We start from the raw sequence: 26,323 nt of genomic DNA, 5'->3' as shown, positions 1-26,323 counted from the left end.
TCTGAACTCTTTGTCCTTCTCTTCTTGGACTTCGGTCACCTAATTCCCCTCACTCGCAAGCCTCACCTCCCCGAACCCTACCTTTGTTTGCTGGCCAAGCTCAGAGCCTTCATCCTCAAGAAAAGCCTGCATGTAAAATACACCCATATCTGTACCTTGTTATCACACAACCGAACACACATGTTCTTGTGATTTTTGTCTAACTTCCTCAGATAAACGATGGACGCTTTAGTTCTCCGGGGGATTCCTTTAGTCGGCACATGTTTAATGAGCACCTACTCTTTGCCAAGAACTCTGACCGGGCTTGGCAAAAGTCCAGTGGTCTCTCCTTCTAACATCTTCAGATCCTGGATAAAGATTGAAACTACATTATGCATGTAGATGTGCTCAATACATAATAAATGAATGAATAACTATCAACCTTACCTTGCGACTGCTTTTCTTCTTCTTCGTAATAGCTCAGAACAGGCTAGTTTGATTCCTTCTATCTTTAGAAACACTGATTTGCTCTGAAATTCTGGACGCTTACTCAGAATTACAGGGTTTATTAAGCTTAAAAACTACTTTCTAATTAATTGATATAGTAAAGAAAGTAATCACCTTCATATTTATATTCGAAAACAAGAGTCATATAAACGGCACTGAGAATGTTCAAATTAGCTGAAATGATTGCCTCCTGGCCTTGTGAATGGAGGTGTCAGAGCCTGTCTTTCAGTGACCTGCACCCTTGGGATGTGACATTACCTGGGAAGGGAGGGGAGCAGGGGTAATAAAGGAAACCTATTTTAAGGTGAGTTGGAATAAGCAAAAGCAGCGTGGGCTGTCCTCGCTGCAACCTGTTTAGACTGGCAAGGTGGATGGGCAGTGGAGCTTCTACTTGGCATCGCTAACGTCTTAGCAGTCCAGGATGTTACCCAACCAACTGAAAAACCGAGCCCATTCATCTGGGACGTAATTCTGTCAGGGGCCTTCCGTTTCTCAAGATTCTTCTCTTTCAAATACTACATAAATGAATAATTAAAGAGGCAATTGAAAATAAATATTAAGAGTTTTCCTAAACCATGTTCTCAAGGCATTTTTAGCCCATTTAAATTTTAAAGGTAATTATATTGCCTACTGCCAAGAAAGTTAACACTAATTATTGGAATAAATAATGCTGTACAGATTAAATAGAAATGCAAAGACAAAAACGCCTAATGGCTTATTCAAAACAGGAAGCACAACGCTGTTATTTCTAGCTCGAAGTGCTATAGCCTCTTGATTTATGAAGATGCAATTTTTCAACTTCTCTTAGTGAAGCCTCTTGTTCCCTATACCTCTTTGACTTTACTACCAGATTGCCATTAAAAAATAATTAACCGTAATCTTTTCTCAGCAGTGATGAAGTACAGTTTTTGCTTGTTTTATTATATGGCTTTTATGTCCATGTATTGTCTGGAAATAAATACACTTCTGTCTACCGATGTAAATCACCTAAGGAATGATGTCACAATTAAAATCCGCAAACTCAATCCAGTAGCTCGTGTGTAATTGATTCCCAACCCACTGTACCTTTGAACATTCGAAAGCACTGCTATACAACACATGGCAATTTTTAACAGTGATTTGGACTCATTCTATGCAAGAGCTGAAACAGTAAGGAAGCAAACATAGAAAGTACCCTTTTTTTTGGTTGCGCCTGTGTAGAAAGCATTGGCATTCAATCTTTCAATCTCCCCAAACATGAAAGGCTAATTTCAGGAATATTCAATAACATCCTGCAGCTGCAGTTTCCATTTCTTTTCCTCCCAGAAGGTGAAATGAACATATTTATGAGGTAGGGATGCCTTTTCCTTCAGAAGTCAAAATACAGAAGCTAGATGGTGTTCTGTCCCATGGTAATATATTTGCCGGAGTGTCCCAACTAAGGAACTTCGATCTGTATTGAAGTTGTGGAGGCTGCTCAAGGTCTACGTTGCTCTTGGTTGCTACTGACACAGGCCCTCTCCTGCGAAGGCTTCCCCTGTGGCTTTCAAGGACTTTCCCATTCTTGAGTGAGAAATGTGCAGCCTAACAGCAGACTAATGCATTTCTAGTAAACCAAGCAGGACTTGTGGGTTTTGCAAAGTTCTTCCAGCATCAAGAATCTCTACTTCTATAAACTGTACCACTGTCCTTTAAGATGCTGATTGCTTTGTTCTTTTAACCTCATGCACAGAGTTATGAGCCTAGAGTTCAAGGCTCAGCTCTGGAACTGGTCCTGGCGAGGCTTTTGGTGAGACCTCCTCATACTTGGCTTCTATGATCTCCACTGCAAAGAAGTGAGGCTCTCAGCTCCTGACCTGTCTGTGTTTGGAATAATTTCAAAAGAAGAAAGTCTAGAGACGTTACAGAGAGAATTTTAAACAGTAGAGCAGAACGGGGGTGGATAAGTAAGATAAGGTAAATATATGATGATTAATTCTCCTATAATTGAAAAACACAATTCGAATCAGGCTAATTGCAGGGTGCCAAAAAAGTCATAAACTCAATTCTAGTCCTTTCTCCTGCCTCCATACCTTAAATTCATGACCTGAACTGAAAGGCAAGGAGCATGCCCACCAAATAAAGGCAAGGAAATGAAGCTGAACAGTTTTTGAAGTAGCAGTTTATATAGACAGTCAGTTGAAATAACCCTACACCAAGTTTACCAAAAGCAAAAGATGTGCTTTCTCACTGAAGATTATATCTCAGGATGGCGGTGGCGGGTTGGGGGCGGGGGGTGCAGAGAGGAGGGGAGGATGGTGTGGAATGGAGAGTTAACCCCAACTCTCCATTGTAAGCATGTTCTCTGTGTAGACAGCTTGAGTTTAAAGGGAAAAAAAATCAGGGAAGATCATAGAAAAGTCCACAGCTATGACTACAAGAGAAGTGCCACTGGCAATGTGTTCATACGACTTCCAAAAGTTACAAGATACAAAACACAAGTTAATATTTAATGGACTCCATAACTTACAGGAAATTGTCATTTCCACTTCTGTGATTTCTAAGAAAGTATTTGGCATATTTTCCCATGCTCTCTCAAGTACTAATAAAATCTTTCCGAGTTAAGATATTAATTTTTAAGTGGTCAATCCAAAAAAGGCCATTTATAGGAAATAAATCCTTCATTGGAGCATAAGAAAATAATCATGATTTTTTTTGCAGAAAGCTCAGCACCAGAAGCACTGTACAAACATTAATCAAATATCATGACATTCAAAGCCTATAATATCATGACAGCATGCCAGTTAAAGAGATAAAAGAAGAAACTTATCTGTTTTGTGAAGACTTGGGTGTCAAAAGAAAAGGATCTGGGGTGATGACGGCACCATCCATGAGCTGCCCAAGCGGAAACCTCAGCATCATTTTAGATCCTCTCCATGGGCTTGTCCTCGATGGCCCATCTAATGAATCACTGAATCTCATCAAATCAACCCTACAAATCTATCTTAAAATTGGCCCTGATTCAAATTGTTAGCATTTCTGGCCTGGATTATTTCAACAGCCTGCTCTGTCTTCTTTCTGCCTCGAACCTTCCCAGCGCTATCATACCGGTGACTCCCTTTTGACCCCTCCCCTGCCCATCTCCACCTCCAACACGACTTTTCTAAAACATCATCTGCGTTACTCATAGCATTAAAAGTCTCCTCAAGGAGTTCCCGTCGTGGCGCAGTGGTTAACGAATCCGACTAGGAACCATGAGGTTGCGGGTTCGGTCCCTGCCCTTGCTCAGTGGGTTAATGATCCGGCGTTGCCGTGAGCTGTGGTGTAGGTTGCAGACGTGGCTCGGATCCCGCGTGGCTGTGGCTCTGGCGTAGGCCGGAGGCTACGGCTCCGATGGGACCCCTAGCCTGGGAACCTCCATATGCTGTGGGAGCGGCCCGAGAAATAGCAAAATAAGACAAAAAAAAAAAAGTCTCCTCAATGCCTAGAGCTGACACCAAGATCCCAATCTCCCCTCCCAACTCCCCAAACACAACTGATTCTTTTGTGTCTCATGAATCCCAGGAATCATGGGGCCCGCTTATACCTTGATGTGGTTTATACTAAGGGAAATGCCCATACTGCCAACTTCCTTACGGAGAAAACTTCTAATGGCACTTCAAGAGCTAGCACTCAAGTTCCTAGCTCCTTCAAGAAGCTTTCTTGAACATTTCAGACACTCTAAGTCATTCTCTCTGCTCCCACAGAATACTGAACAACCATCTATTATATTTCACTGTGAGTTTTCCGTTTTGGGGTCCACATCCCCTGACTTAAGCTACCTGAGATCAGGCAACATGACTTCACCACCTCAGTCTTTCAGCTCCCAGCAGGGTAGCTGGTACACAATCGGTGCTTAAGCAAAGTTTGTTGAATGAATAAATAAAATCAATCAATAAAAGAAGAAACAGTGTCTTACAGGCATTCTCTGAATGCATCTTTCCAACAATGCATATGATAATATTTTCAGATTTAAATCATGCGGATTCATAACATTTAATCCAATGGGAACCACCCGAAATGTTACGCTGTTGTTTGTGTTGTTTATGTGTCACACTCAAATATCTAACAGAACCATTTTCTTCCAGCTTTATTTTAGGTGGATTGTGGATTCAGACTTAACTCTCTGACATGGGTCCTTTTTACCCATCAATCTTGTGTGGGAAGGGATGTCAGATCTCCCCATCTTCCCAAAGATCTGAGGGCCACCTTCATCCAAGTACATAGAGTAGAGCTGCAGAGGGATAGTCTGGGTGCCTCGATACAAAGGAGGGACCACTTGGTGAGACTCCACTCAGGGGGAATATCCTGGTCTGCATTTCCAGCAGGTGCTGGGATGGCATTTATGGATGTCCCTCGGGAAGCTGGCTTCCCCAGTATGTTTGCATCAAGACCTGGATGAATAGGAGATGCCGGCAGGCAGAGGAAGGTCAAGGAACAGGTTTGCTTTCGAAAGCCAGGGTCATCTCCTTAACCTGCTTCACATTGTAGTCTATGTGAATGGTGACCCCTGAAACTACAAGACGACAGCTACTTGTCCCATCACCAATCTATGTAATGAAATTGCAACATGGCTGTAACATTCTTTGATGGTACATACTTTAAGCAGTGAGCTGTCCTGGCACCCTTATATCATGGGATGCATGACCCTTAAAATTCCACCAACGTTCAGGGCTCTACACAGTCCATTTCATCTGCCTAAGACATAACATCTTTTTTCCATTGACCCATGCATTTTAGCTTCTTGAAGCTTTAGCTCAATCTCCTTTTGCCTTTAAAACCTTAACTAAGGGTTTAGATCCTTTCTCCAATCACTCTTTCATTCTAGGTCACCTCAGAACCTGTATACTGCCCTGGACGGTGGGCTACAACTTCATGAAGTACCTAGAAAGCTATCATTCTCAGAGTTCCCGTCGTGGCGCAGTAGTTAATGAATCCGACTAGGAACCATGACGTTGCGGGTTCGATCCCTGGCCTTGCTCAGCGGGTTAAGGATCCGGCGTTGCCGTGAGCTGTGGTGTAGGTCGCAGACGCGGCTCGGATCCCGCGTTGCTGTGGCTCTGGCGTAGGCCGGCGGCTACAGCTCCGATTCGACCCCTAGCCTGGGAACCTCCATATGCCGTAGAAGCGGCCCTAGAAAAGGCAAAAAGACTAAATAAATAAATAAATAAATAAATAAATAAAAGCTATCATTCCCTAGGCTTCTCCTCCCAGAAATACACTGGCTTTCTCGGGTTCCTCTAGAGAGACCCATGGACAATGGCACAAGCGTGTGCACACACACAGACATCAACACCCTACACCACTACCTATGAAGAGCCTTTATGGACACCCACAAACCATCAGCCCTTTCACCCCATTTACCCAAAGTATCAGGCTGTGCAAGAGGACTTGCTTTAGAAATCCCTTCCACCCAACACCCAAGTCAATACACACTTTAGTCCTCGAAATCCATAAAGGATGCCAGAATCCAAGCTGGGTTTAGACCAGGTTCTTCTCCCTAGATAAGATTATAGTGCTTATCTCCTAGGTCATCTCTTTGCATCCTGAGCCTAGGACTGGGGATGCCAATGGTCTCCTATCCTGAGGGTTAGCCACTCCAATTCTAAGACAACGAAGACAAAATGACCTTTGCCCCCAAGTCACTAAGAAAAGAGAACCCCCTCAAATGGAGATGTGATTTGTGGTGTGAAGACTGTTTCGAATGCTGGGTGCAAAGCCTTCTTATCCATTCACCTGCTGCCCCGGGGGAGCCTCTCCTCCACTGGCCCGTTCTACCTTCACGACTGACGCCTATTTTGACTCTGGGACTCAGTTTCCTCCCTGCTCTACTCAAAGCCAGCTTCCTACTGATGATGGGTAGGGCAAGCCAGTGCTTTCTGCCATCTGAGGCTTTGTCTGGATATAGCCCAGGACTCAGCACACTAAGTTTTGCAAGTCAAATGCAGCCAACTGCCTATTTCTATATGGCTCTCAGGCTAACAATGGTTTTTACACTGTAAGACGGTTGAAAGAAACCAAAAGAATATTCTGTGGCATACAGAAATATGGGCTATTTGACTTTAAGTAGACACATATAAAATTTTACTGGCACACAGCCATGTCCATTCATTTACATATTGTCTATGACTGTTCTCATGCTACAGTGACAGAGTTGAGAATTTGCCACAGACCGTATGGCCTGCAAAACTGAAGATATTTACTCCACGGAAAAAACTGCCCACCTAAGTTCTAGTTCATAATCAAGTCAACTGCATTGACAAATTCTTCTTCCTCTATTACTTAATTAGAAAGAAACTTTATACCGACTACTCTCAAAAAATCACTTCTACACAATTATCTTTAAGAGTTTATCCACAGTCTAACTAGAGAGCTTAAAGATAATTTGGCTCAGAACCTTCACGGACTAAACTTGAATTCAGTTCTGAGATGCAGATGCTCACTCCCCTCTTGGGAACTGGATTGGGTTTTTTCACAATGAACACTGCTGGCCTCTGTCCATTCCTCATCTGCACAGTGTGGAAAATGAGCCCTCTCCTGGTGGGTTGAATAGGGACCACTCAAAACTCCTGTCTACCAAGAACCTCAGAATGTGACTATTCAGAAATACAGTCTTTGCAGATGTAATTAGTTAAGGATCCAGACATGCAATTATACCTATAAGAAGAGGACAGGACACAGAGTGATGTGGCTACAAGCCAAGGAATGCTTGGGGCCACCAGAAGCTGGATGAGACAAGGAAGGCTCCTGTTCTACAGCCTTTGGAAGGAGCTCAGTCTTGCCAAGACCTTTTTGGATTTCTAGCCTCCATAACTGTGTGAGAATAAACGTCTGGTGCTTTAAGCCACCCAGTTCATGATACTTCGCTATGCTACTACAGAAAACGTACATATCTCCCGTTCCTGGAATTCTGTTGCATTTTCAAAGACCTTTCCCAGATATTAAGTTCATGTATTCTCACCACCTTCTAAGTAGGGAGTCTATGGGTTCCCTGAATTCTCTTGCTGAGGTACAGGGAGAGTCACCCATTTAGTGTTTATGGATAAAAGCCAGGGATCCTTTCTGTTCCTTGCTGACTCCTCTTGAAATCTGATGATCTTGTAAGTTTGCTTCATTAATATACTTGGGAGCTCAAACATCTGAGAGACATCTTGCTCCTCCTATAGTAATTCTTTACATGCCCACTTTTTATTGACCCCTCATTCACATCTCAGTTTCACCTAAAGGATGGCTGTGTTTCAGCCACATAAACCCAGGTTTTAGCTACGTCGTTGTCTGACCATTCTGCTAAAATCATCCTACCAAAGAGACAAAAACTAAGAAACTTTATGAACCAAGAAAAGGTCCTCTAACAAGCTGTGTCACATGTTACTCATTTAGGAATATTGCAAAAACACTACTTCTCACCATATTCGTAAATGAAAAACACATGAGTGTAACCTGTACTACCACGGGGAAAATTACTCTTTGGGTAGGTTTGGCCCCTGATTTTTGAAATATGAACCCATCAAGGGAATTTCAACTTAAGCTGGATTCAGCTCATTATTCTCTTGCCCCTCATGTGCCAGTGGAGAAGTTCATTTTAGAAAATTAACCCATACATATAGAGTAGCACACTGTACACCAAACGCCATCGTGGAGATGGCACTACCGACCTGGGTTCTAGACCCAGCATTGCCGCTTGCCGGCTGTGTGACTAGAGCAACAATTAGTCTCTCTGAGACAACATTTCTGCACCTGGGAAAAGGGAATGATGGGAATTCCCTGGTGGCTCAGCAGGTTAAGGATCTGGTGTTGTCACCACTGTGGCTCTGGTTCCTGCTGTGGCACAGGTTCAATCCCTGGCCCAGGAACTTCCACATGCCACAAGAGTGGACAAAAGCAGGGGGGTGGGGGGTGATGATAATCCCAGGTCCTGTGAGAATCAAATCAAAATAAGACAGCTGGGTTGGGGGAATGAAGAGATGTCGGTCAAGGGGACAAAGTTTCATTATCCATCACCACGTACACACGTACGCAAATGATAGCTATGTCAGCTGATGGATAATGTCAATTAGCAAGATTGGGGAGGTCATGTCACAATGTCTCTGGATATCAAAACATCAAGCTGTACCCCTTGAACGAACGACACAATTGTTATTTGTCAATTTGACTTCAATAAAGCCGGACTAAAAGATAATGTCAATGAAAGCAACTGCAAACTGTAAGTATAAAGGTAATAGTTTTTTGTGATTGTCGCCTAGGTTATAAACTCTATTTGGTAACCAAAGCAAAGAGCTTTTTAAAAACATAGCTAATTAAAGATTATTTGCTTTCATGTCAATTAAAAAATACTTAAGAGACTTACAACAGCCATAAAGAGTTTTATAACTCCTCTCTAAAGCCCTTCGCATCCACTATTTGGCTTGAATCAATATGGTTATCTACCTGTCAGTTTTTCTTATTCTTTAACCCAGAATGCAAGCAGTCTGTTTTTTTACGACTGGCTCAGAATGTACTAAGCTAATCGATATATCCAGTGATAACGGGATGATTTGGAACACCCGTAACAAAAGCTTATCACTTTACTGCATACTGAATCTGTCAAAATATTTTCCTAGAAGTAATGGGAAAAGAGAAGTTCTCCATCTTTCATTATGTTAGTGGGTGGTGACAAAAGGATTAGGAGGCTATTTCCTGAGTTCACAGCTTGGTGTTTTCCAGGGAAATGTGGCGTATAGCTGTCTATTTATTTATTTATTTTTAAATGAGCTGAAATACAACAACACTCCAGGCCGAATGGGTATCCAGTCTCCAAAGAAGATCCACTTCCTGTTTGCCCATCTTTACCCAGTCTGAAAAATTCTCCAACTGTTCTGAAGGGTGGCCAGTAAGAGGGAGGCAGGCAGGGCTCACATGCCTCTGGCATCATTCTGGGGCACATACGCTTAGAAGGGCATGGATAAGGAAGGGAATGGCTGAAATAACTCTACAAACAAGGTGACTGTGGGCTTAAGCACAAAGGAGAGGCACACCTTCCGAGATTCACTGAAAGCTGGAAGAAACCTCCCTGATGAGCTCATCTCAACTCCCCATATAACAGGAGGCCTACAGTGGCAAAATCACTCTGTCAAGTTCACAAAGCAAGTCCAGGCCAGAAGTGGGGTCTTATTAAGCGACACTCTTAATTAAATCCTCTCCCAGAATCTCTGGCCTCTTCATTGCAAAGAATGTGAGTGTTCTACTTGCATCAGCTCAGTGAAGTTCACTTCATTTAGCTTAGGGAGACCCTGAAGGTGGGGGGAAATATAGAAGAAGTATGGTAAGGAAAACGGATCTTAATCCCAGTGAGACCAAGCAGTTGGAAGACTTAGTGAAAAAGCATAAGAAAAAAGCAACTACTAGGTCATGGACTGGCAGAGAATACACAAAGCTTTCTGGATCCTACACGTCTACGGAATACAGCCTAAGGTCAAGGTCTCTGTCAGCATCCTTGAGAGCATGAGGCCTTTCCAAAGTGTCTCCATTCATTCGCAATGAGGTGGGAATTAAACCAGTTACAGCCTCAGATGGAATTCCATTTGATTTCCCTAAGAATGGACAGAAAAATAAATTCATGATGTACATCAAGTGAAGAATGCTTAGCATGGGTCGCACACAGCAGCTGGACAGCCTTCTGTTCTTTGAAGGATCTGCCTCAACAATTTCTGTGCAGCTGCCTGGGTGTACCAAGTGCGTGAGTAGTAAGTTCTGAGCATTCTCTGCCGTTTTCACACAAGGGACCTGAGCTTCCTATCAACCTAGAATAACTAAAGCTAATTACGCCCACAGTGTTCACAGCATAGGATACAAAACAAGGCAGGCACAGTCAGAAATGTGAGCAATCAATTTTAGCTGGTTGATAAAGCTAGCCACTACAAGAGACTAAAGCCAAATTCCACCATTCATATCAATTCCCTTCAACTCTTCTAAGAGATTCCTAATTTTGAGGAAATTGGTGCCTCAGAGAGTCTTATGTCACAGACAAGAGTGCCTTGGAAAGCAAAGGACCCTTTATGGTGCTGACTCACCACGTGTTCATACTGTACTTAAGAAAAGCTTATTGAGTTAGGATGGAAACAATACGTGTCATTGATCCTTTCATTTGCATGTAATTATTTGCTTCCCAGACAATAGTAATAACAAATTGTACCAAAAATGCAAAGCTATCTACACCAGATTTTTTATCTTAATGAAAAAGTAAGCAAAAACATCTGTAATGAAATCATGTATAAAGCTACATTTATTAACAAATTCATTTCCTAATAAAACACCATCTGCAAGCAACCATCAGTTTCCACTTGATATAAATAGGTTTTTTTACTGTTTTCAGTTGCAGTTCCCAGAAAATCCTTCTAAGTGCAACTGCAGAACACATCAGCTTTTTCTTTCTTTTCTTTCCTTCTTTTTTGGTTGCCTAGAATGATGGCAAATTAAGCTTTTTAAATAAATAATTTTTTAAATCATGCTTAATTGAAAAGATGAATTTTGGCAATAAAGTTGGCTGGATTCTATTAGTATTTATTAGTATTCTTTTTAGTTAGTATTTATTAGTATCCTTACTACTGATACAGAAATTCTAAGAAGCAAGGACATTTTCAGGGGTGGGAGACAAAGTTTCCCCACTAGGTACACAAGTGTAGACACATAAACAATTATGGGCACACACATATGCCCATTTCATTTCAATAACAGTTTATGATCTCTCAACTCACAAAGAGAAAAACATCTGCTTATTGGTGTATCTAGCATGTGCATTTTTCCTGGTCATTCAACTGCAGCACACCTCCCAAACGCACCTCACTGACATGCAAGAGCCTCCTGTCATGAGAGCCAGGGAAAGAGTTGGGAAAAGTCCAAAGAAATCCTATGACTGCTCTACAGACAAGCCTTGTCAGTAATAGCACAGAGGAATGCTACCACTCATCCAAGATGGGTCCCTAGTCAAGGGACCCCAGCCCTGGAACTCTTGGCACCAGGGACTGGAGCTGAATTCTAATGCTAAGGGCTTTTGAAAAGTGCATCAAGATTTATTAGGGTGAATTTCCAGACTCAGTAAGAGTTTTAGCCACATAAATTCCATTAGGTTCAAAGCTCCATGATGCTCCACCCTGTCTGTACTTCCACGCACATTTTAATCTACACCCTTCTAAGTTCTCTGTTAGGCTGCCTAACGTCTCATTTCCTTTCTTCCTATTTTTGGTTTTCACATTACCCTTGAAACCTGAATCTTCTTCTCTCTACCCCGCCTTCAAAACCTTCCTCCAGACCTCTATTTTCAAAATAAGTACTTTCTTCACTGATCTCTCATCATGCCTTTAGCACCCCCGACCCATTTTCCATACAAAGGTCGACCAAGGTCTATTTGTACCATCACCAAAGGCTATGTGCGCACAGGCTCTTCCTTGGAGCATCATCTCCAGAGCTGATGGCAGCTCAGACCCTCTTTGGAAATGCACCTCTCATTGGGGTGCCAGAGCGCTGAGCGAAAGCATGAAGTCGGTTCTGAATCTGGGTCAGCCACGTTGTGACTGTATAAGAAAGAAACGATTACAACGGAGTGGGTCTCACTGGGTCTGCGACCTGTCACTCTGCCAATGAGGTGCTGATACCGGCCGACAGACTTCCTGATGAGCCAGTGCTATTTCCAGACCAGTCCTGAGTAACGGCACTGCCATGTAAAGAGGGAACAGCAGCAGATAGCAGGGCAAGAGAAGGACCAAGAATGATGTCCCAGCCTCCCAAGAGACTCCCTCTCTTTCCAAGTAGGTTTCTTTTGCTTCTGAAGTATCACAATCTCGTATTCGTCATCCAGTGGAAATTAGGATGAGGATTTCCAAATGACCATGCAGGAGAAGAACAGAACAAGACACAGGCAGACAGAGCACAGTTAAAAAGAAAATATAATTGAGGATGGATTTTCAAGCAGTTGTTCACCTTTGTTCGTGTTATCTGATTAACATTATGGCTTAGAAAATGTAGTCAAGTAACCATTTTCGAAGTTCATTCATTCAACAAACATTTATTGAGCGTTTACTATGTGCCAGGCATTCACTAGGCGCTGGGGGTACAGAGAAGAGCGAGACATTCCTTGCTCTCAGGGAGCTCACAGTCTAAAAGAGGAGACAGACGCATCAACGAATAACTACGGTACAACGAGGTAAGTGCCAGTCAAGCTGAATCCAAGGTACTCGGCAAGCCCAGAGGAAGGAGTATGTCATTAAGCCTGGCGGGATCCTTCACAGAGAAAGTGACAACCGAGTAGACTTGAAGGAGAAGCAGGACTTCAAGAGGAAGATGAGGGAGGAGAGGGAGAGGCATTCTGGGCCAAGGACACAGCAGGCACAAAAGCAAGGACGCGGGAGAAGGCGTGACATGACAGGGAGCCCGGGTAGGTCCGCATGGCCGGGATTCCATCCGCATGTGAGGAAGTGGGGAAACACAGGGTCTGGAAGGGGATATGGAACCAGAGAGTGAAGAGGACCAAGAAATGGGGACTTTTTCCTAAAAGCGACGCGAAGGCACCGAAGGACCCAAAGCAGGGAGTGACATGGTCAGATCTGCCCGTTAGATCGGCCTGTATGCGGGATGGTTTGAAAGAGATGTGGGACTAGAGGAAGGGAGACGAGGGAGGAGGCGGGCCGGGCAAGAGATGCTCTCGGGCGCGTCGAAGGCGGTGACGGTGAAGAGGAGACAGACTGGAGAGATCCTGGGGGGGGGAGCCTGACAAGACTTGCTGAATGACGACACAAACAGCAGCTGAATGACGACACAAACAGCAAAGCGGCCTCAGAGATGGAGCAATGCCCAAAACATGCGTTCAGCGAATACGACCAAGAGCCCCAGCCCTCCCTTCCTTTGTGTTCCCAGCATCCTCTGAAATCACGGCATCTGCTGAGTGTGAATAAAGGAAGAAGAGCCAGAGGCCACATGCGGTCAGACTTCTCTAATTCAGACACCACTAAACTTGGACTCTGCCACAATTCAGACAGACTGTCTGCGACTCCTAGCGAGGAAGAATTTCAACCTACTTTCTTCCTCTGCGTCTTTTCAAGCCTTTAGTGACCAGTAACAGGAATCCAATCTAAAAGCAGCGGTTTCTTCCAGTCAAGCGCTTGAGGTGCAGTAGGCAGCCACTCGCATGGCGGGATCGGAGGGGCACCCAATATATGCCCCCCACCCAGGGCTCCCAAGGCCTGGGATCCCATCATTAGCAATTCATTCCTTTGGGAGAGGCTTTGGCCCCTCTGGACTTCTCTTTTACAAGGCAATGATTCCTGAGATAGGTAAAACACTTCGTCATTCTAAACCCAGTGGGATTTTGGCTGAGCATAATGCTTTTGGCTTTGACAGGAGGGATCAAGGCAGTCTAGGAAGGTTAGGTAGGCGTCTGTAGAGGAAGGTGATGCAGAAGGAAGATTGAGGGATACAGAAGATAGTGTTAAGATCTTGCCAAGGAACAGCCCTGCAAGCACCCAAGAAACTAAGATTCTTAAAAGAACGCCTTCCACTTCGGGTTCCAGCAAATCACACTTGTACATCCTTGTCCCTTAAGGTACTTCTGTGTTTTATGGTTAGGATAGATTATTGGTTAGCTAAGGCCGGTGGTGACTCACCATCTTTTCATGTATCTCCTGCTGCGTATGACCAATGACAATCTCCACTGTCATTAATGTGTACATACTATTGCTACAAATACTTCCTCTGCGACTATGGGGTAACTCCAACTTTTCATCCACTCACAAGTGACAGAAGATCAAGACTCAGACTCTGAGAACCTTGAAGAGTCTCTTATCTACGGCTCAAGGAGGTAAATATACGCTGCTGTGAATACTTGATTATAGAGGTTAGAGCAATGAACTAAAGAAAAAAAGAAAAGAAGCAAAACCAAACTTTAAAAATTACTTACTTCACTTGTTTGGAGAATCGTGAACTTTGGCAGTTTAGTCTTTGAACTGGGTGCACTGGGTTTCCCATCCAAGAGTGATCCAAATGACAGATTCCCAAAGCTGTTCTCGAATTCAATTGAAGGTTTCAGTGTAGGAGAGATGTCCGGTGCCTGGTCCTGACCATCCATGGGTCTGACGTATGCGGTTGGTTTTTGCTGCCCCATGCTTGTTTTGCAGTAAAGCCCCGGTGGGAAGTTTTGAACCGAAAGGCCACTGCTGGGAGCTAATAAAGAGGAGGCAACTAGGGGCGACCCGGGCGTCTGCACTGTAAATTCAGATTCTTCGGGCGAGTTGGACTGAAAGATTTCTTTGAAAGTATCCCCTCCACTGTCTTCCTTCGCCGGTGGGTTTGGCTCTTCAACTGTTCCAACTTGCGGCTGTTCAGCTGGGTAGACAAAGAAGTCTTCCAGTCTGGCTGGGGGCTGGTCCTGTGCAGTCGGTGCCATCTTGCTTGGCTGCCCACCGGCCTGGCTGGCCGGCACGATGCTAGGGTTGTGACTGTCTCGCGGCCAGTCAGGTTTTGATTTCCTGTTGCTGTGTATCAGAGTCGAATTCAGTATCACGACCGAAGGTGGAGGCATTGGTCCCGAGGCGTGAGTGTTATCCTGGTGAGGTGGGATCATCCGGTTCTTTTGCTCTGGAAAAAAGCTTGGTTCATTTTTGTTGATGGGAGTCTGGGGCACGGTATTCTTTGGGATTCCCACTAGATGATTCTGATTAGAATGGTTAGCTAGCAAATCCTTCATTTCATCATAGTTTCCCAGCGTGTTCTGGACTCGGTTGGCAAGTGCGTCACCTTTGTTTGTCTAAAATAACAAAAAGATGGGGGTGGGAGGAGAGAGAATGAATAGGTTTGTGTTTCCTAATGTTAATGTATCAAACAGATGTCCTAAGTAGACTAGCATATAGGGTTCTTTAAAATTCTCATGCTGCCATATCATTTCAGATTTTTCATGTGCTATGTAAGAAAAAAAAAATCAATAACGCTATTGAAAGAGCCTCTTGGAATGAGCTGTGTGATTAACGTCTGTGTATTCCCTGGTCTGTCCTTAAACATGCTCATTGGGAAAAAGTTTTAAATTACAGAGCTTATGAATTTTATTAGCAAAATAACTTATTTTAAGTACAATGAGTTGAGCTGTCACACTCTACATTGTCATTAACAACTTGTGCCTACTGATCACTGGGATTCGAATGTTTTACTTGTATTTGTTCCTGACGTGCCAGCCCTCTGTGCTACATTACACCATGAAAAAGTCTCACCCCTTTGGATAAGGAAGTCAGTCAAACTGCGCCATCAAGACTACAGTCAGGTTAGAACAGGCATATAGGCTTAGACCCCATCAAACTGAGCTAACTTATGACTAGAGCGAATCGATTTCGTTTTCATCCAAGACTACAAATTACTGGTGTCTGCCTACATCTTCATCTGTGGGTGAACACTTGCACCATTTCACACCTGTTTACTTCGAAAGGGTGCAATTGTTCATCAACAGTGACGCAAGCTCTCCTGTGTCTTTTCAGGGATTTAGTAAAATCTATTCAGGAATTTTAGTTGTTCCTTAAGTAAATCAAAACAAAGTCAGATTTTCAAAGTGATGTTGGCAACTAGATCATTCTATGGGCCATCAACACGTCAGCTATACCGTCCCCTGTAGCATATATTAATCCTATCAAAATGGATGTGATTTTTTTTTTAAAAAAATTGAGCTTCTGTGTGGGATTTTGTACTATAGAAAAGCACGGCTGTCATTACTAAAAAAATTGTCGAGAGCCATATACTTGGAAGTGCCTGCAAAAAGCTCAGCCCTTCATCTTTGAAAATGACTTTTTATTATTCTCTTTGCCTGTCAAAGGTATTATTCAAACAAGCTGTTGCATTCAGAAGGGCAAAGGACTTCTTTGCACCTAGGCTGCACTATCCTGACCCAAGATATAAAAGAAGGCTACCAGCATCCACGAAGCCATCTGGCAGCAGGGCCAGTGCCTGGGGAAGACACATCCCCCCTGCGAAGCCTCTGTGTCCCAGGACTCACAGGCATTCACGGGAGGGGGGTGACCACGTCCCCACGGGTACAACCCCCACTGCAGATGGATGTTTAACATCTAAGGTTTGTTGCATGCCCTTAACCCCTGGTGCTAAAGCCAGTCTCCTGGTGTACATGGGGTATGTGCCTATTCAGGACTGGTTTCTCAGGCTAGGGCTAAGATGTATGGCTGTGTGCTGTTTTCTGTATGTGAAGATGGAGAGGGTGTAGATGAATGGAGAGGGAAGTGCTGGAAATGGATGGAATCACCCAGGGAGAGAAAATGTAGAATGAGAAGAAGGGGCTCGGGAGAGAGCCCTGTGGAACGTCAACCTTTAAAAGACTAGGAGAAGAAGAGCCAGTGAAGGATACCAAGAAGCAGCAGTCAGAGAGGAAACCACACTGGGAACCGTGGCCTCATTATTAGCATAATCTCCACATACTGCATCTAGTATTCAACTCATAGCATGTGTTAAATCATATAAGACACTTTCAAAGAAATAAGGGCAGTAGAGAAATATGATTTCAAAGAGTAAGGAGAAGTATGTTAAATATATGCTAAAGAGGGCTCTGGGGGGGATAGAGAATTTTAGAAATCAAATAAATAGACGTCAGTTTTCGTTTTCTTATCCTCAAGAACATCTTAGATCGGCCTCACATGCAACCTTGGTGCTGAAGTAGTGATTAAACAATTAAAATTCCATATAATCCTCAGCTGAATAATTGCTCCATTTTCAGAAGTACATTTGAAAGGCATGATTTAATAGGTAGAGATGGGTAGAAATCACTTTTATTCCCTGAAAGTCTCCCCAGGTTTGTCAATTTTAATGGCAGAAATTACTTTCCAGCCAAGGCAAGAATAAACTCTTTGTATACAGCGGTCTCCTTCAACGGACTTGCACAACAAGCCATTTGGGCAGCAGCCAAAACCAGTCTCTCTATTCCAGCCCCAAATTCAAAACAAAGAGAGTTCATTGTGGTGAGGGCCCAGGAGAATTTGATGCAAGCTTTAAATACTTTCAGGGTTGTTCTGGTCCCTCAAATAGTTTACCTCTTGGGTCAGATGATTGCCTAATAAACACTAGTCCCGGCTGTCTTTAAGGATCTGACCCAATGAGGAGAAAGAAGACTATTTCGTCTCCCACTTTAAATGCCTCCATTTATATTGTCTCCTTTAATGAATTAAGATATGCTTCCTCCCATTAGACAAAGAGAAAGAAATGGGAAGAATTTCTGAACTGGCCAAGGTCTAAAACTGTGTCTACATGAATAAAATCAGAGGAAGACTGAAGGTTCTCTGAGTAAGTCTAGAGAATCAATCTCCTACTGCATAAGGTCGTCTACAGTTATGATTTCTTTTCCTGCACAAAACTATGAGCTTTTCCTCAAGGTCAGAGACCACATTTTATTCATCTTCATCTCCTCAAGACTTAGCATCATGTGTGGTGCATATCAGGTACTCAGCAAACTGCTGCTGAATCGAACAGAATCAAATTGTAGTTCATACCCTGCCAATATCCACAGAAAGGATTTGCCATGGCGGCTTGGAGTAAAAGGCACCCAAAACAGGAAAGCAAGTGAAGTGAACTTGGTTACTGTGATTAAGCTTCAAGTTGAACTCTGGGCTTCTTGGTAGCTAAGACAAAAAGGGAAAGCACATAGCTTCTAGAATGCTCTTTGTCTGATGACACGAAGCATATCCTAAATCATTACATGAGACCAGTTCCCCTCACCAGTTTGGTTATGAGGTTGTGGGAACCTGAGAACAATAAAACGAGTCATTTTTTCAGCACCAGTTTTACAGAAGATTCGAAGATGTTCTTCACATGGCTTTTTCTTATGACGACTACAAAGCAAGAGCACTCCCTGCATTAAAGTCTACCTCGGTGAAGGCATGTGTCTGCACGTGGAGTTGCGGGGCCAGGCTAACTGGGGCTTTCCTGTGTACTAATGGCAGAGGCCTGGAGCTGGGATAACCTGGGGCAGTGGAGGGATGGCAACTCCCTTAAGACTAGCTTCCTCACAGAACCATTGTCTCAGAGGGACTTGTGACCGGAAGTGCATAGCAGATAGTTCGAGGTTGAGTTCACTGGCGACACCTTCTGAGTTGCTGGTTGAAGGAAGGTCCATAACAGATGTGCTGAGGCTACAAGCAGCAATCACCATGGTCATTCTTAAGACACACACTGGTAAATCCAAAACGCTCATGAGGCAGCGTTAGGCACGGAAGACACACAGATACACAGCCTCAAGAAGTCCACCATTCGACAATCTCAAAATAATTAACGTAGAGACCAGGTCATCAGAGGCAACTCTCTGCTTTCCCACCATCAGAGGTGGGTACCGTCAACCAGTTTTTAAATTTCTCAAAATGCAGAGATGAGATCTTCTGGGTAGAAAACCTGGTGGGGCCTGAAATACATTTATGTACACCTACACAACGGACGCTCGTCACACACCGTCGCAGCTTCCGGTTCACGCTAAATCGTCTTCACCCCCCAGAGTCTCAGTAACCCTCTTAAGGAGCAAGCTATTCTTAGTAGTCCTGATTGAACATTATAAATATGAAAAAGAAATGAAATTTTGTCATTTCAATCAATTATAGGCTTCTTTCAATTTGGCCAATTCCTTACTTCCTGTTCTAGATAATTGGTTGATTCCTTAAAGGTAACCTCTGCAGCCATTATTTTCTAAGCAATCACAATTTCTCCATCATCAAGGAAATGCGTTTTCCAAGTATTTTCAGGCATAAATTACATGTCTGGTTTGTGGCTCATGACTAACAGCACGCCTTCATTTAAGCTTTTTGCCTCCCATTACTCCAGGAAATGCAAAGTTGCCTCAGTTGGTTTCTAATGTTATCTACAAATCGGTAGTATAATTTCAGCACAAAACTAATGTGCTAGGAGACTATTGTACCATGGCACTTCTTTTTAATAAAAGCAGCAAAATCATTTAAGTTGGAGGTTCATTTTTTTTTAAAATTTTATTTCATTGTGGCTCATGTACGTGATTTTGTAATTCTTTTTTTTCCTAAGCCTAATATTTTTACAGTTAATCTCTCCGAGCTGTTAAGTTGCTATTTCTTTTTCTCCTCTAATTATACTAATGATCATACCTTGAACTTGTATAGCACATCACATATATTTCAAAGCAAGCTTTCCCGGGTTGTTTGACTTGGTCCTCACAACCACCATGCAAGTCAGCAGGCACTTCTGGTTTAACCTGGCTGCTACCTGCTCTGACCCCAATGACCTTGGATAAGCATCTTAACCTCTCTGCGCCTGGCTTTCCTCATTCTTGTTGAGCTGTGAAGAGCTATATAAAATGTCAGTTGTTGATGCTGTTATCGGGTATTATTAGTATTTTTTCTATCAGGTATTATTATTCACGTCAGAGAAAAGGACACTATAGGTCAGAGAAATGAAGCTTCTTCCCCAACATCACACAGGAGGTAATATTATCAGGTCTTCTGACTTCCTGTTACAGATATGAAATCACATGTAAACAGCTATGAAGCTGCAGAGAAGCCACCTCATCTTCTGAGCCTCAAATTCCTCACAACCTCAGGAAAATGCGTGCCCAGTTGCTGTAAGGACTAAAGGAGCACAGGGAGAAAGCTCTAGCACTTGGTACATGCCAGTTCCTCATCCCTTCCAACCCACCCACGTTAATCTAGACACGTCAAATGGCTTCCCATTTTTCACGCACTTTTGAACACACCCTTCTCAGCAGCGTAGCACAAACTCAGATTTGAAAGTTATAAGCGACAAAAGGAGCCCCAAAGAGAAATTACCCACCATCATCCCCATCTAGGGGTGGTCAACATTCTTTCCATTCTGGGAGGGGTAGAGCTAAAGCCAAGAAAGGGAAGTAATCAGCACAGGCCCATGAGAGATCGCCATTTCTGCTTTCTGCCAAGAAAGGGCAGTGGTGCTCCTTGGCTGCTTTATGAACTGCCAGTGCCACTGGACAGACAATCAGGCCATGTTTTGTGACTGAAGGTGGCAAGAAGTTCCCTGAAAGTCCAAATCAACCACAAGGCATTTTGATTTCTAATGTGGTAAGCACTCCCACCACAGTCTTAAAGAAGAGTTGTTTGTGGTAGGTATGTCCTGTCCACCAGTAGACCATGGGCCAGCTCCAGCGCTCCCATTGCCACTGGCATGTCCAGATACTCCAAGGTGGCCACACCAGTCCAGGTCTGGGCAGTTTGGGAGGTGCACATCAGTTCTAGTATCATGATGAGGGTGGGGGAGAAGCAGACTCCCCAGGGATCTCCCAGTGAACCTGAACGTGTATACAGCACAAGATGGCGGTCAGTCATCAAAGCAACAGTGAAAGAAAGAGGATTACCAGGTCATTGACTGTTGGCATTACCCGTTTCCTTCATAGTCTTGACTCAAAAACATAGGCTCTTTCCCATCAAAGAAGCATAAAGGTACCAGACTACTAATTACACAACAGGCCTGGCCCTGCCCTAGACTGATGCTCCCATCTGACCATGTTGATAACAGGCTCTTTAACTGTCTACTCAAAACGACACGACTGACATCTAAAAATAATATGCATCTATAGTGTAGGCTTTGTTAACAAGTGATGGATGGTATTTACCTTAAAGGTAAACTAATTCAACAAGACTTAAGATTATAAAGGAGCCAATAAGCCAAGGGTTCTATACCACATAATTGTACTAAGTCTAGAATAGATACTGAATTTGAAGAATGAACCCTTTGAGAAAAAGTCATTTTTCTATTCCATCCAAGGATAAGAAGTAAAACTCATCTGGCCGTTTCTCTACCTCAAGAAGGGGTAGACATCTATCATCCTTTGACCTCTCTTCCATTTTCTGGAAAAAAAAAATGGAGCCCCAAATTCCTTGTCTTATCTCCTTCTTTGTCCTCATCCCAATATTCCACTGCCATCTTCCTCCTTAGGGCTCATCACTCTTCACACGTTCCCAATTTTGTGTTTTCTCCTCTCCTCGGGGACCTTGCTGTGTTCATCATCACCTCTCTCTCCACCGCCACTGCTTCCTTCCCACCACTCTAAACATGTACAACTTTCTTTCACCTTAAAAAAAGCTTCCTTCCAAATAACTGTTCCCCTTACCTTCCTACTTATCTTCTTTCTTCCTCCTTCCATACAAAGACTCGTTGCAAGGTCAAGTCTACATCTCCTGCCTCTCTCTATTTCACCACTTCCCCTTTGCTCCCTAATCCACTGTGACTATCATGATCACCAAATAAAACCACTTTCTCTAAGGTCATAAATTACCCTTGAACGGTTGCATCACAGAGCCACTTTCCAGTCTTGACTTTTCCTGACTTCTCTGATGCATGGCAAAATCCCTCCTCCATAGAAGCCTTTACTTCCCTGGATTCCATTAAATGATTCTCTCCTAGTCCTCTTCCTACCTCTCTGGTTGTTCATTCCCTTTTAGTTTCCTTTCCTGGCTTCTCCTTTTACCACTTATTTCACTCCTTAAATGCTACTACTCTGCAAGATTCTCTCTTTGCCCTTCTTCTTATTCAGCCATCTGGCTTAGTGATAATATTCATTCCCCTGCCACCTACACAATAACACCCAACTCCTTCTCTTGACCACTCTTATTAGCTCCAGATCCATAGATCCAAAGCCTGCTGGATCTCTCTCCCTTGATATCCCACTGGCATCTTAAAACCCATCATGCTCCAAACTGAATTAATTCTATTTTCTCTACAAGCACCAACTTTGTTGTCCTCCTGAACAACCAGCCTATTAATAATGCCAGCCTCTTCTCAAGGCAGAAAGATGGGAATCCTTCATCCTATCCCATGCTGCCCACATCCAGGCAGACACCCAGTCCCATCACTACAACTTCCTGGCTCTACTTTAAACCCTGCCTGCCAGGAACCTCCCCTCAACTGCCTCAGCCAACTACAATGGCTTCCTTACCTGCCTCTAGTTTCCCCTCCCTCCAACCAACTCTCCACACTTCCAACATCATCTTTAAAACTGGCTGTGCCCTGACTTTAAAACTTGTGACGACCTTCCTTCACGTACAGATTCATGTCCAAACTCCTTGGGGAGAGGTACAAAGTCTTCATGAATTTTTCACCTGCCTATCTCATCGGCAGTTACCATGTAGTCATGCCCTCACTCATTCGGGATGATCTTGGCCACCAGACAAGGAATGCCTTGAAGGCAGGGACTATGCCTTATCTTCCTTTGTACACTAGTCTAAGACATGGCGAGCATATAGTGGGCCTTCAATAAACGCTTGTTAAACTAACCATATCTCTACATGCACAGCCTCAAAGGCAATATATAAACTAAATCCACTGAGATTGGGGGAAAAAACCTTTTCCAAGGAGTATACCATCACTGACAAATCGAAAACCAGTAGTCTCTTTGTCACACTTACCAAGTTTGGGAGGCCCCTGAGTGCCTCAATCAAGGGCTGCTTGCGTATTCTGAACAAGGCAACAAGACTCTGGCCTCATTCATGCTCGATCCAAACAGAGCTTACTCTCCACCCCAAAGCAGTATTTGTGTCTATGCTGTCCTTATCAAGAACTTTCCTTTTCCATGAGTCACTGTCCCCTAAACAGTGGTCTTCTAAAACCACAACTCCCGGACATTTTCTCTCTTGTTGTCTTACCTCTTAACATCATTTTTGTTTCATTACAGAAAATTACACTGCTACTAGATATCAATAAAAACCAACCAGCTGCCAGCGATTCAGCAAGATTCTTCTCCCCACCCCCACCCCCACTGGGAAGTTCAGAGGCAGTCTTTGCGGCATCAATACTTGGAGACAGAGAAGTATGATCATAACTGGAGCTACACACTGGCCAGAATACCACTAGAAAACCAATCTAGCTATACTGCCCCCTCTGGTTGGGGCAATCTCCTAACCCATGATTATTAATCACCAGGAAAAAATGATTGGCTTTTCCCTTTCTCCTAGAACAGTGATTTTCAAAGAGCCCTCAAGCCACTGAACAGCTGCTAACAACCTAAGACGGAAACAGGAAGCAGTGGCCTTGTGATGGAGATGGATGGCACTGATTGGGAGGAGAAACAGACATATCCATTGACATTCCGATGAAGTCTTCAGGGGTTGCAGGGCTGATAATCAAAGTGGGAGAAAGCATCAGCGGGCATGCCTTGCTGTAGGTCCTGCTGGGTGGTGGGAAAGAACTCCTTGGAGACAGGAAGTCTCACAACTCCCTTTCAAATCTCACTGTGTTTCCCCAAAGAGATGGAATCTGTCTCTCTGAAGACTTCCTCAGAAGCTCACCAGTGCCCCTAAAACAGCATACATCTGGCCTTCACTTGTCAAATACATTCTCCTGGAAATGATTTGGTTGTTTTAAAAATAGATTAAATGTTGATTAGTGCATTCAAAAATATAACAAGCAACCATTTTCCAGAAAGATAAATTACATACATATTCAGCTACCTTGTAGGGCTCCCCAAAAAGATCAAAGCCTGAAGAAAAGAGATCGTCTTCTTGCTGGACCTCTTGATTCCTCCGCTCCCATTCCCTTTTCTTAAGTGTGCTACGGTCTTGTTCATAGTGACTGACATGCAAAGAAAAAGACAAAAGGGGACAAAGATTAATCAGTTATGTAAGTCATCTAGATCTCCGGCTTTATCAATAAGAGGGGGAAAAAACCACAAGTTGAGGCGACCCCAAACTGATACCGCATAGAAAACGGGCCTCCTTTTCTTTATCCCCAGTGGGTTTAAGCTCCCGACCAGTTCTTCAAGATACAGAAGAAAACAGGAACTCGCGTATTAGAAGTTGTACTCGTGACCACTTAAGTACGACATAATCCTCTTCCCTTGTCCTTGCTGGATTACCACAGGCAGTCACAGACTCCCCCAAAGTCAGGTCGCTGTGCAAAAAAGTCCTGAGTTCAGGCTGCGTTGCGTTGCCAACTGCCTAGGGCTCAGAATTCACAATTGTCACAAAGTCCTAAGGGAAGGGAATTATCAAATATGGTACTGCAGATAAACTGGAATTCTGTCCTGAGCCACAGCCAGCCTTAGCCTGTGGTAATGAACTCACAGGAGAGTTTCAGAATCTCTTTGGAAGCCACTCAATCACTCACACACCCTTTTGTCTTGTTGTTGTTGTTTTGGTCTTTCCATAGCTTGTATCATAGGTGACTAGAAGCCTTTTTGGGAAAGCTCTTCACAAAGAAAGGGGTCTGGCTTGACCAACAAACTACTTACAATGAAAAGGGGTGTCAAAAGCTTTGAATGACTTCGGGACACCAATATTTTATAAACACTATGTAACTCTGACTCTCATCACATTTCAGGCTTTTCCATTGGAAGGTCAGTACAAAAGCTTCCAGATTATATCTAAGGCACATTCTGGGTCCTGGGATTTTACAGAATGGAATGCTTCCTTATTAAGAAAACAATGATTCTCTTCATCATGCAAGACCATGCATATTAAACTATAATCTGCAGCCTTACATTAGTGGATTTTCTTTGGTTCGTTGGGTTTTTACCTCTGCTTTTGATTGTAATCTTACTCAAAGCGAGTACATATACTCTGGGAAAACTGAAATTATATAAGTGTACGTAAAATACCTAGCAGGTGCTGTAAAAGCATTGCTTTCCTTCCTTGTGTTAATTCAGATGCCCCCTGCTCTCCAAACGTTTGCATGACACCACTTCAGTTTCACAAGAGACCTAAATTATCCCCTGTTTCCACTAACCAAAAAAAAAATCTGAATAGGGTTTTTGCTTTTCCAAAAAAAAAAAAAAAGAGTTATTCCCTTCCTAATGCAGGTCTTCCAGGAAAGCAAAGTGGCATAATGGAAACTTCCAGAAAGTGGGGGATACTCTTCACTTTTACACTATTTCAGCTGATGAAAGGTTTTATAGGAAAGCTCTACTTCCTACCAGCAGAGAAAACCTGCACTGTCATTTTAAGACTTAAGTAGATAATTGACGTGCAGATAAATATCATAGATAAAGGAATTGCCAGCTATATACTGATACAGAAGTATGGTCGACAGGTTTGGAAAACATCCGAAACCTTAATATCTATCATTGGTAGCCTGGTTTGCTCATGAGAATCATAATGTTAATTTACAAAATAAGAGCCCAGGATGGCCCTTTACAAAATAAGCTACCCACGATGGCTTCACTACATAGTGCTATAGCTGCAGTGGAAGAGGCTACTACACTTAACCACCCACCTTTCTCCAAAGGCATACCTGAACTGACAAATTTGAAGTGACTCTAATAGCCTTATCTCTGGATAAATAACACTTCATTTAAAAATCATGGCAACATTCATAGGATGCTTAAATGAACATTATTCTTGCATAATGCAAACAGAGCCAGATACAGCAGAATTCACCGGGTTGCTCATGACTACGCCTGGCAGATGTTATTTCCATCTGCGAAAATCAAAGGCCCTCCAGAGCTCTACCCAATGCCCAGGCCCTTCATCTGGGCCCCGCTTGGTCAAGAACGATGCCGAGTCCAGGTACTAGAAGCCAGCCCACCGTTCGGTCTCAGATGCCATCCACAGATATTACATGCATTGGCATCATCTGCCATTTCTATTCACAAGCTGAGATCAGAACGTCAAACAGGTGCCATGTGATGCAGTGTCTTTGTGTTGGAGGCCGATGTGGAATCCACCAGAACACCTTGGGTCCACGAAGTGTAGAACACAGACTCGCCCACAGCACTATACGTCGGCTGTGCATACGTAACCCGAGCCCATCGCCCATTTGCCAAAATGTAAGAACCACGGGATGTCAGGGGTGGGGCGCGGGGACAAGATTAAGAAAGATTTAGCGGGGGTGGGGGGACTGGGGGGAGGGCTTG

At 43.5% G+C, this 26,323-nt stretch overlaps 1 protein-coding gene across 1 annotated transcript in view; it reads right to left on the bottom strand.

Moving 5' to 3' along the window:
• Positions 1 to 26,323, bottom strand: part of AFF2 (ALF transcription elongation factor 2) — a 482,556-nt gene that overhangs the window by 299,936 nt on the left and 156,297 nt on the right. Inside the window, exons 2-3 of the mRNA XM_047764620.1 lie at positions 23,925 to 24,045; positions 14,411 to 15,256 (exon numbers count right to left, since the gene is read on the bottom strand). Coding sequence (XP_047620576.1) covers positions 14,411 to 15,256; positions 23,925 to 24,045 — 967 coding nt within the window. The remainder of the gene's footprint in view (positions 1 to 14,410; positions 15,257 to 23,924; positions 24,046 to 26,323) is intronic.

The sequence above is a fragment of the Phacochoerus africanus genome, chromosome X, assembly GCF_016906955.1.
Source record: "Phacochoerus africanus isolate WHEZ1 chromosome X, ROS_Pafr_v1, whole genome shotgun sequence".
In the NCBI taxonomy this organism is placed as follows: domain Eukaryota; kingdom Metazoa; phylum Chordata; class Mammalia; order Artiodactyla; family Suidae; genus Phacochoerus; species Phacochoerus africanus.
This window is presented reverse-complemented; position numbering and strand designations above follow the sequence as displayed.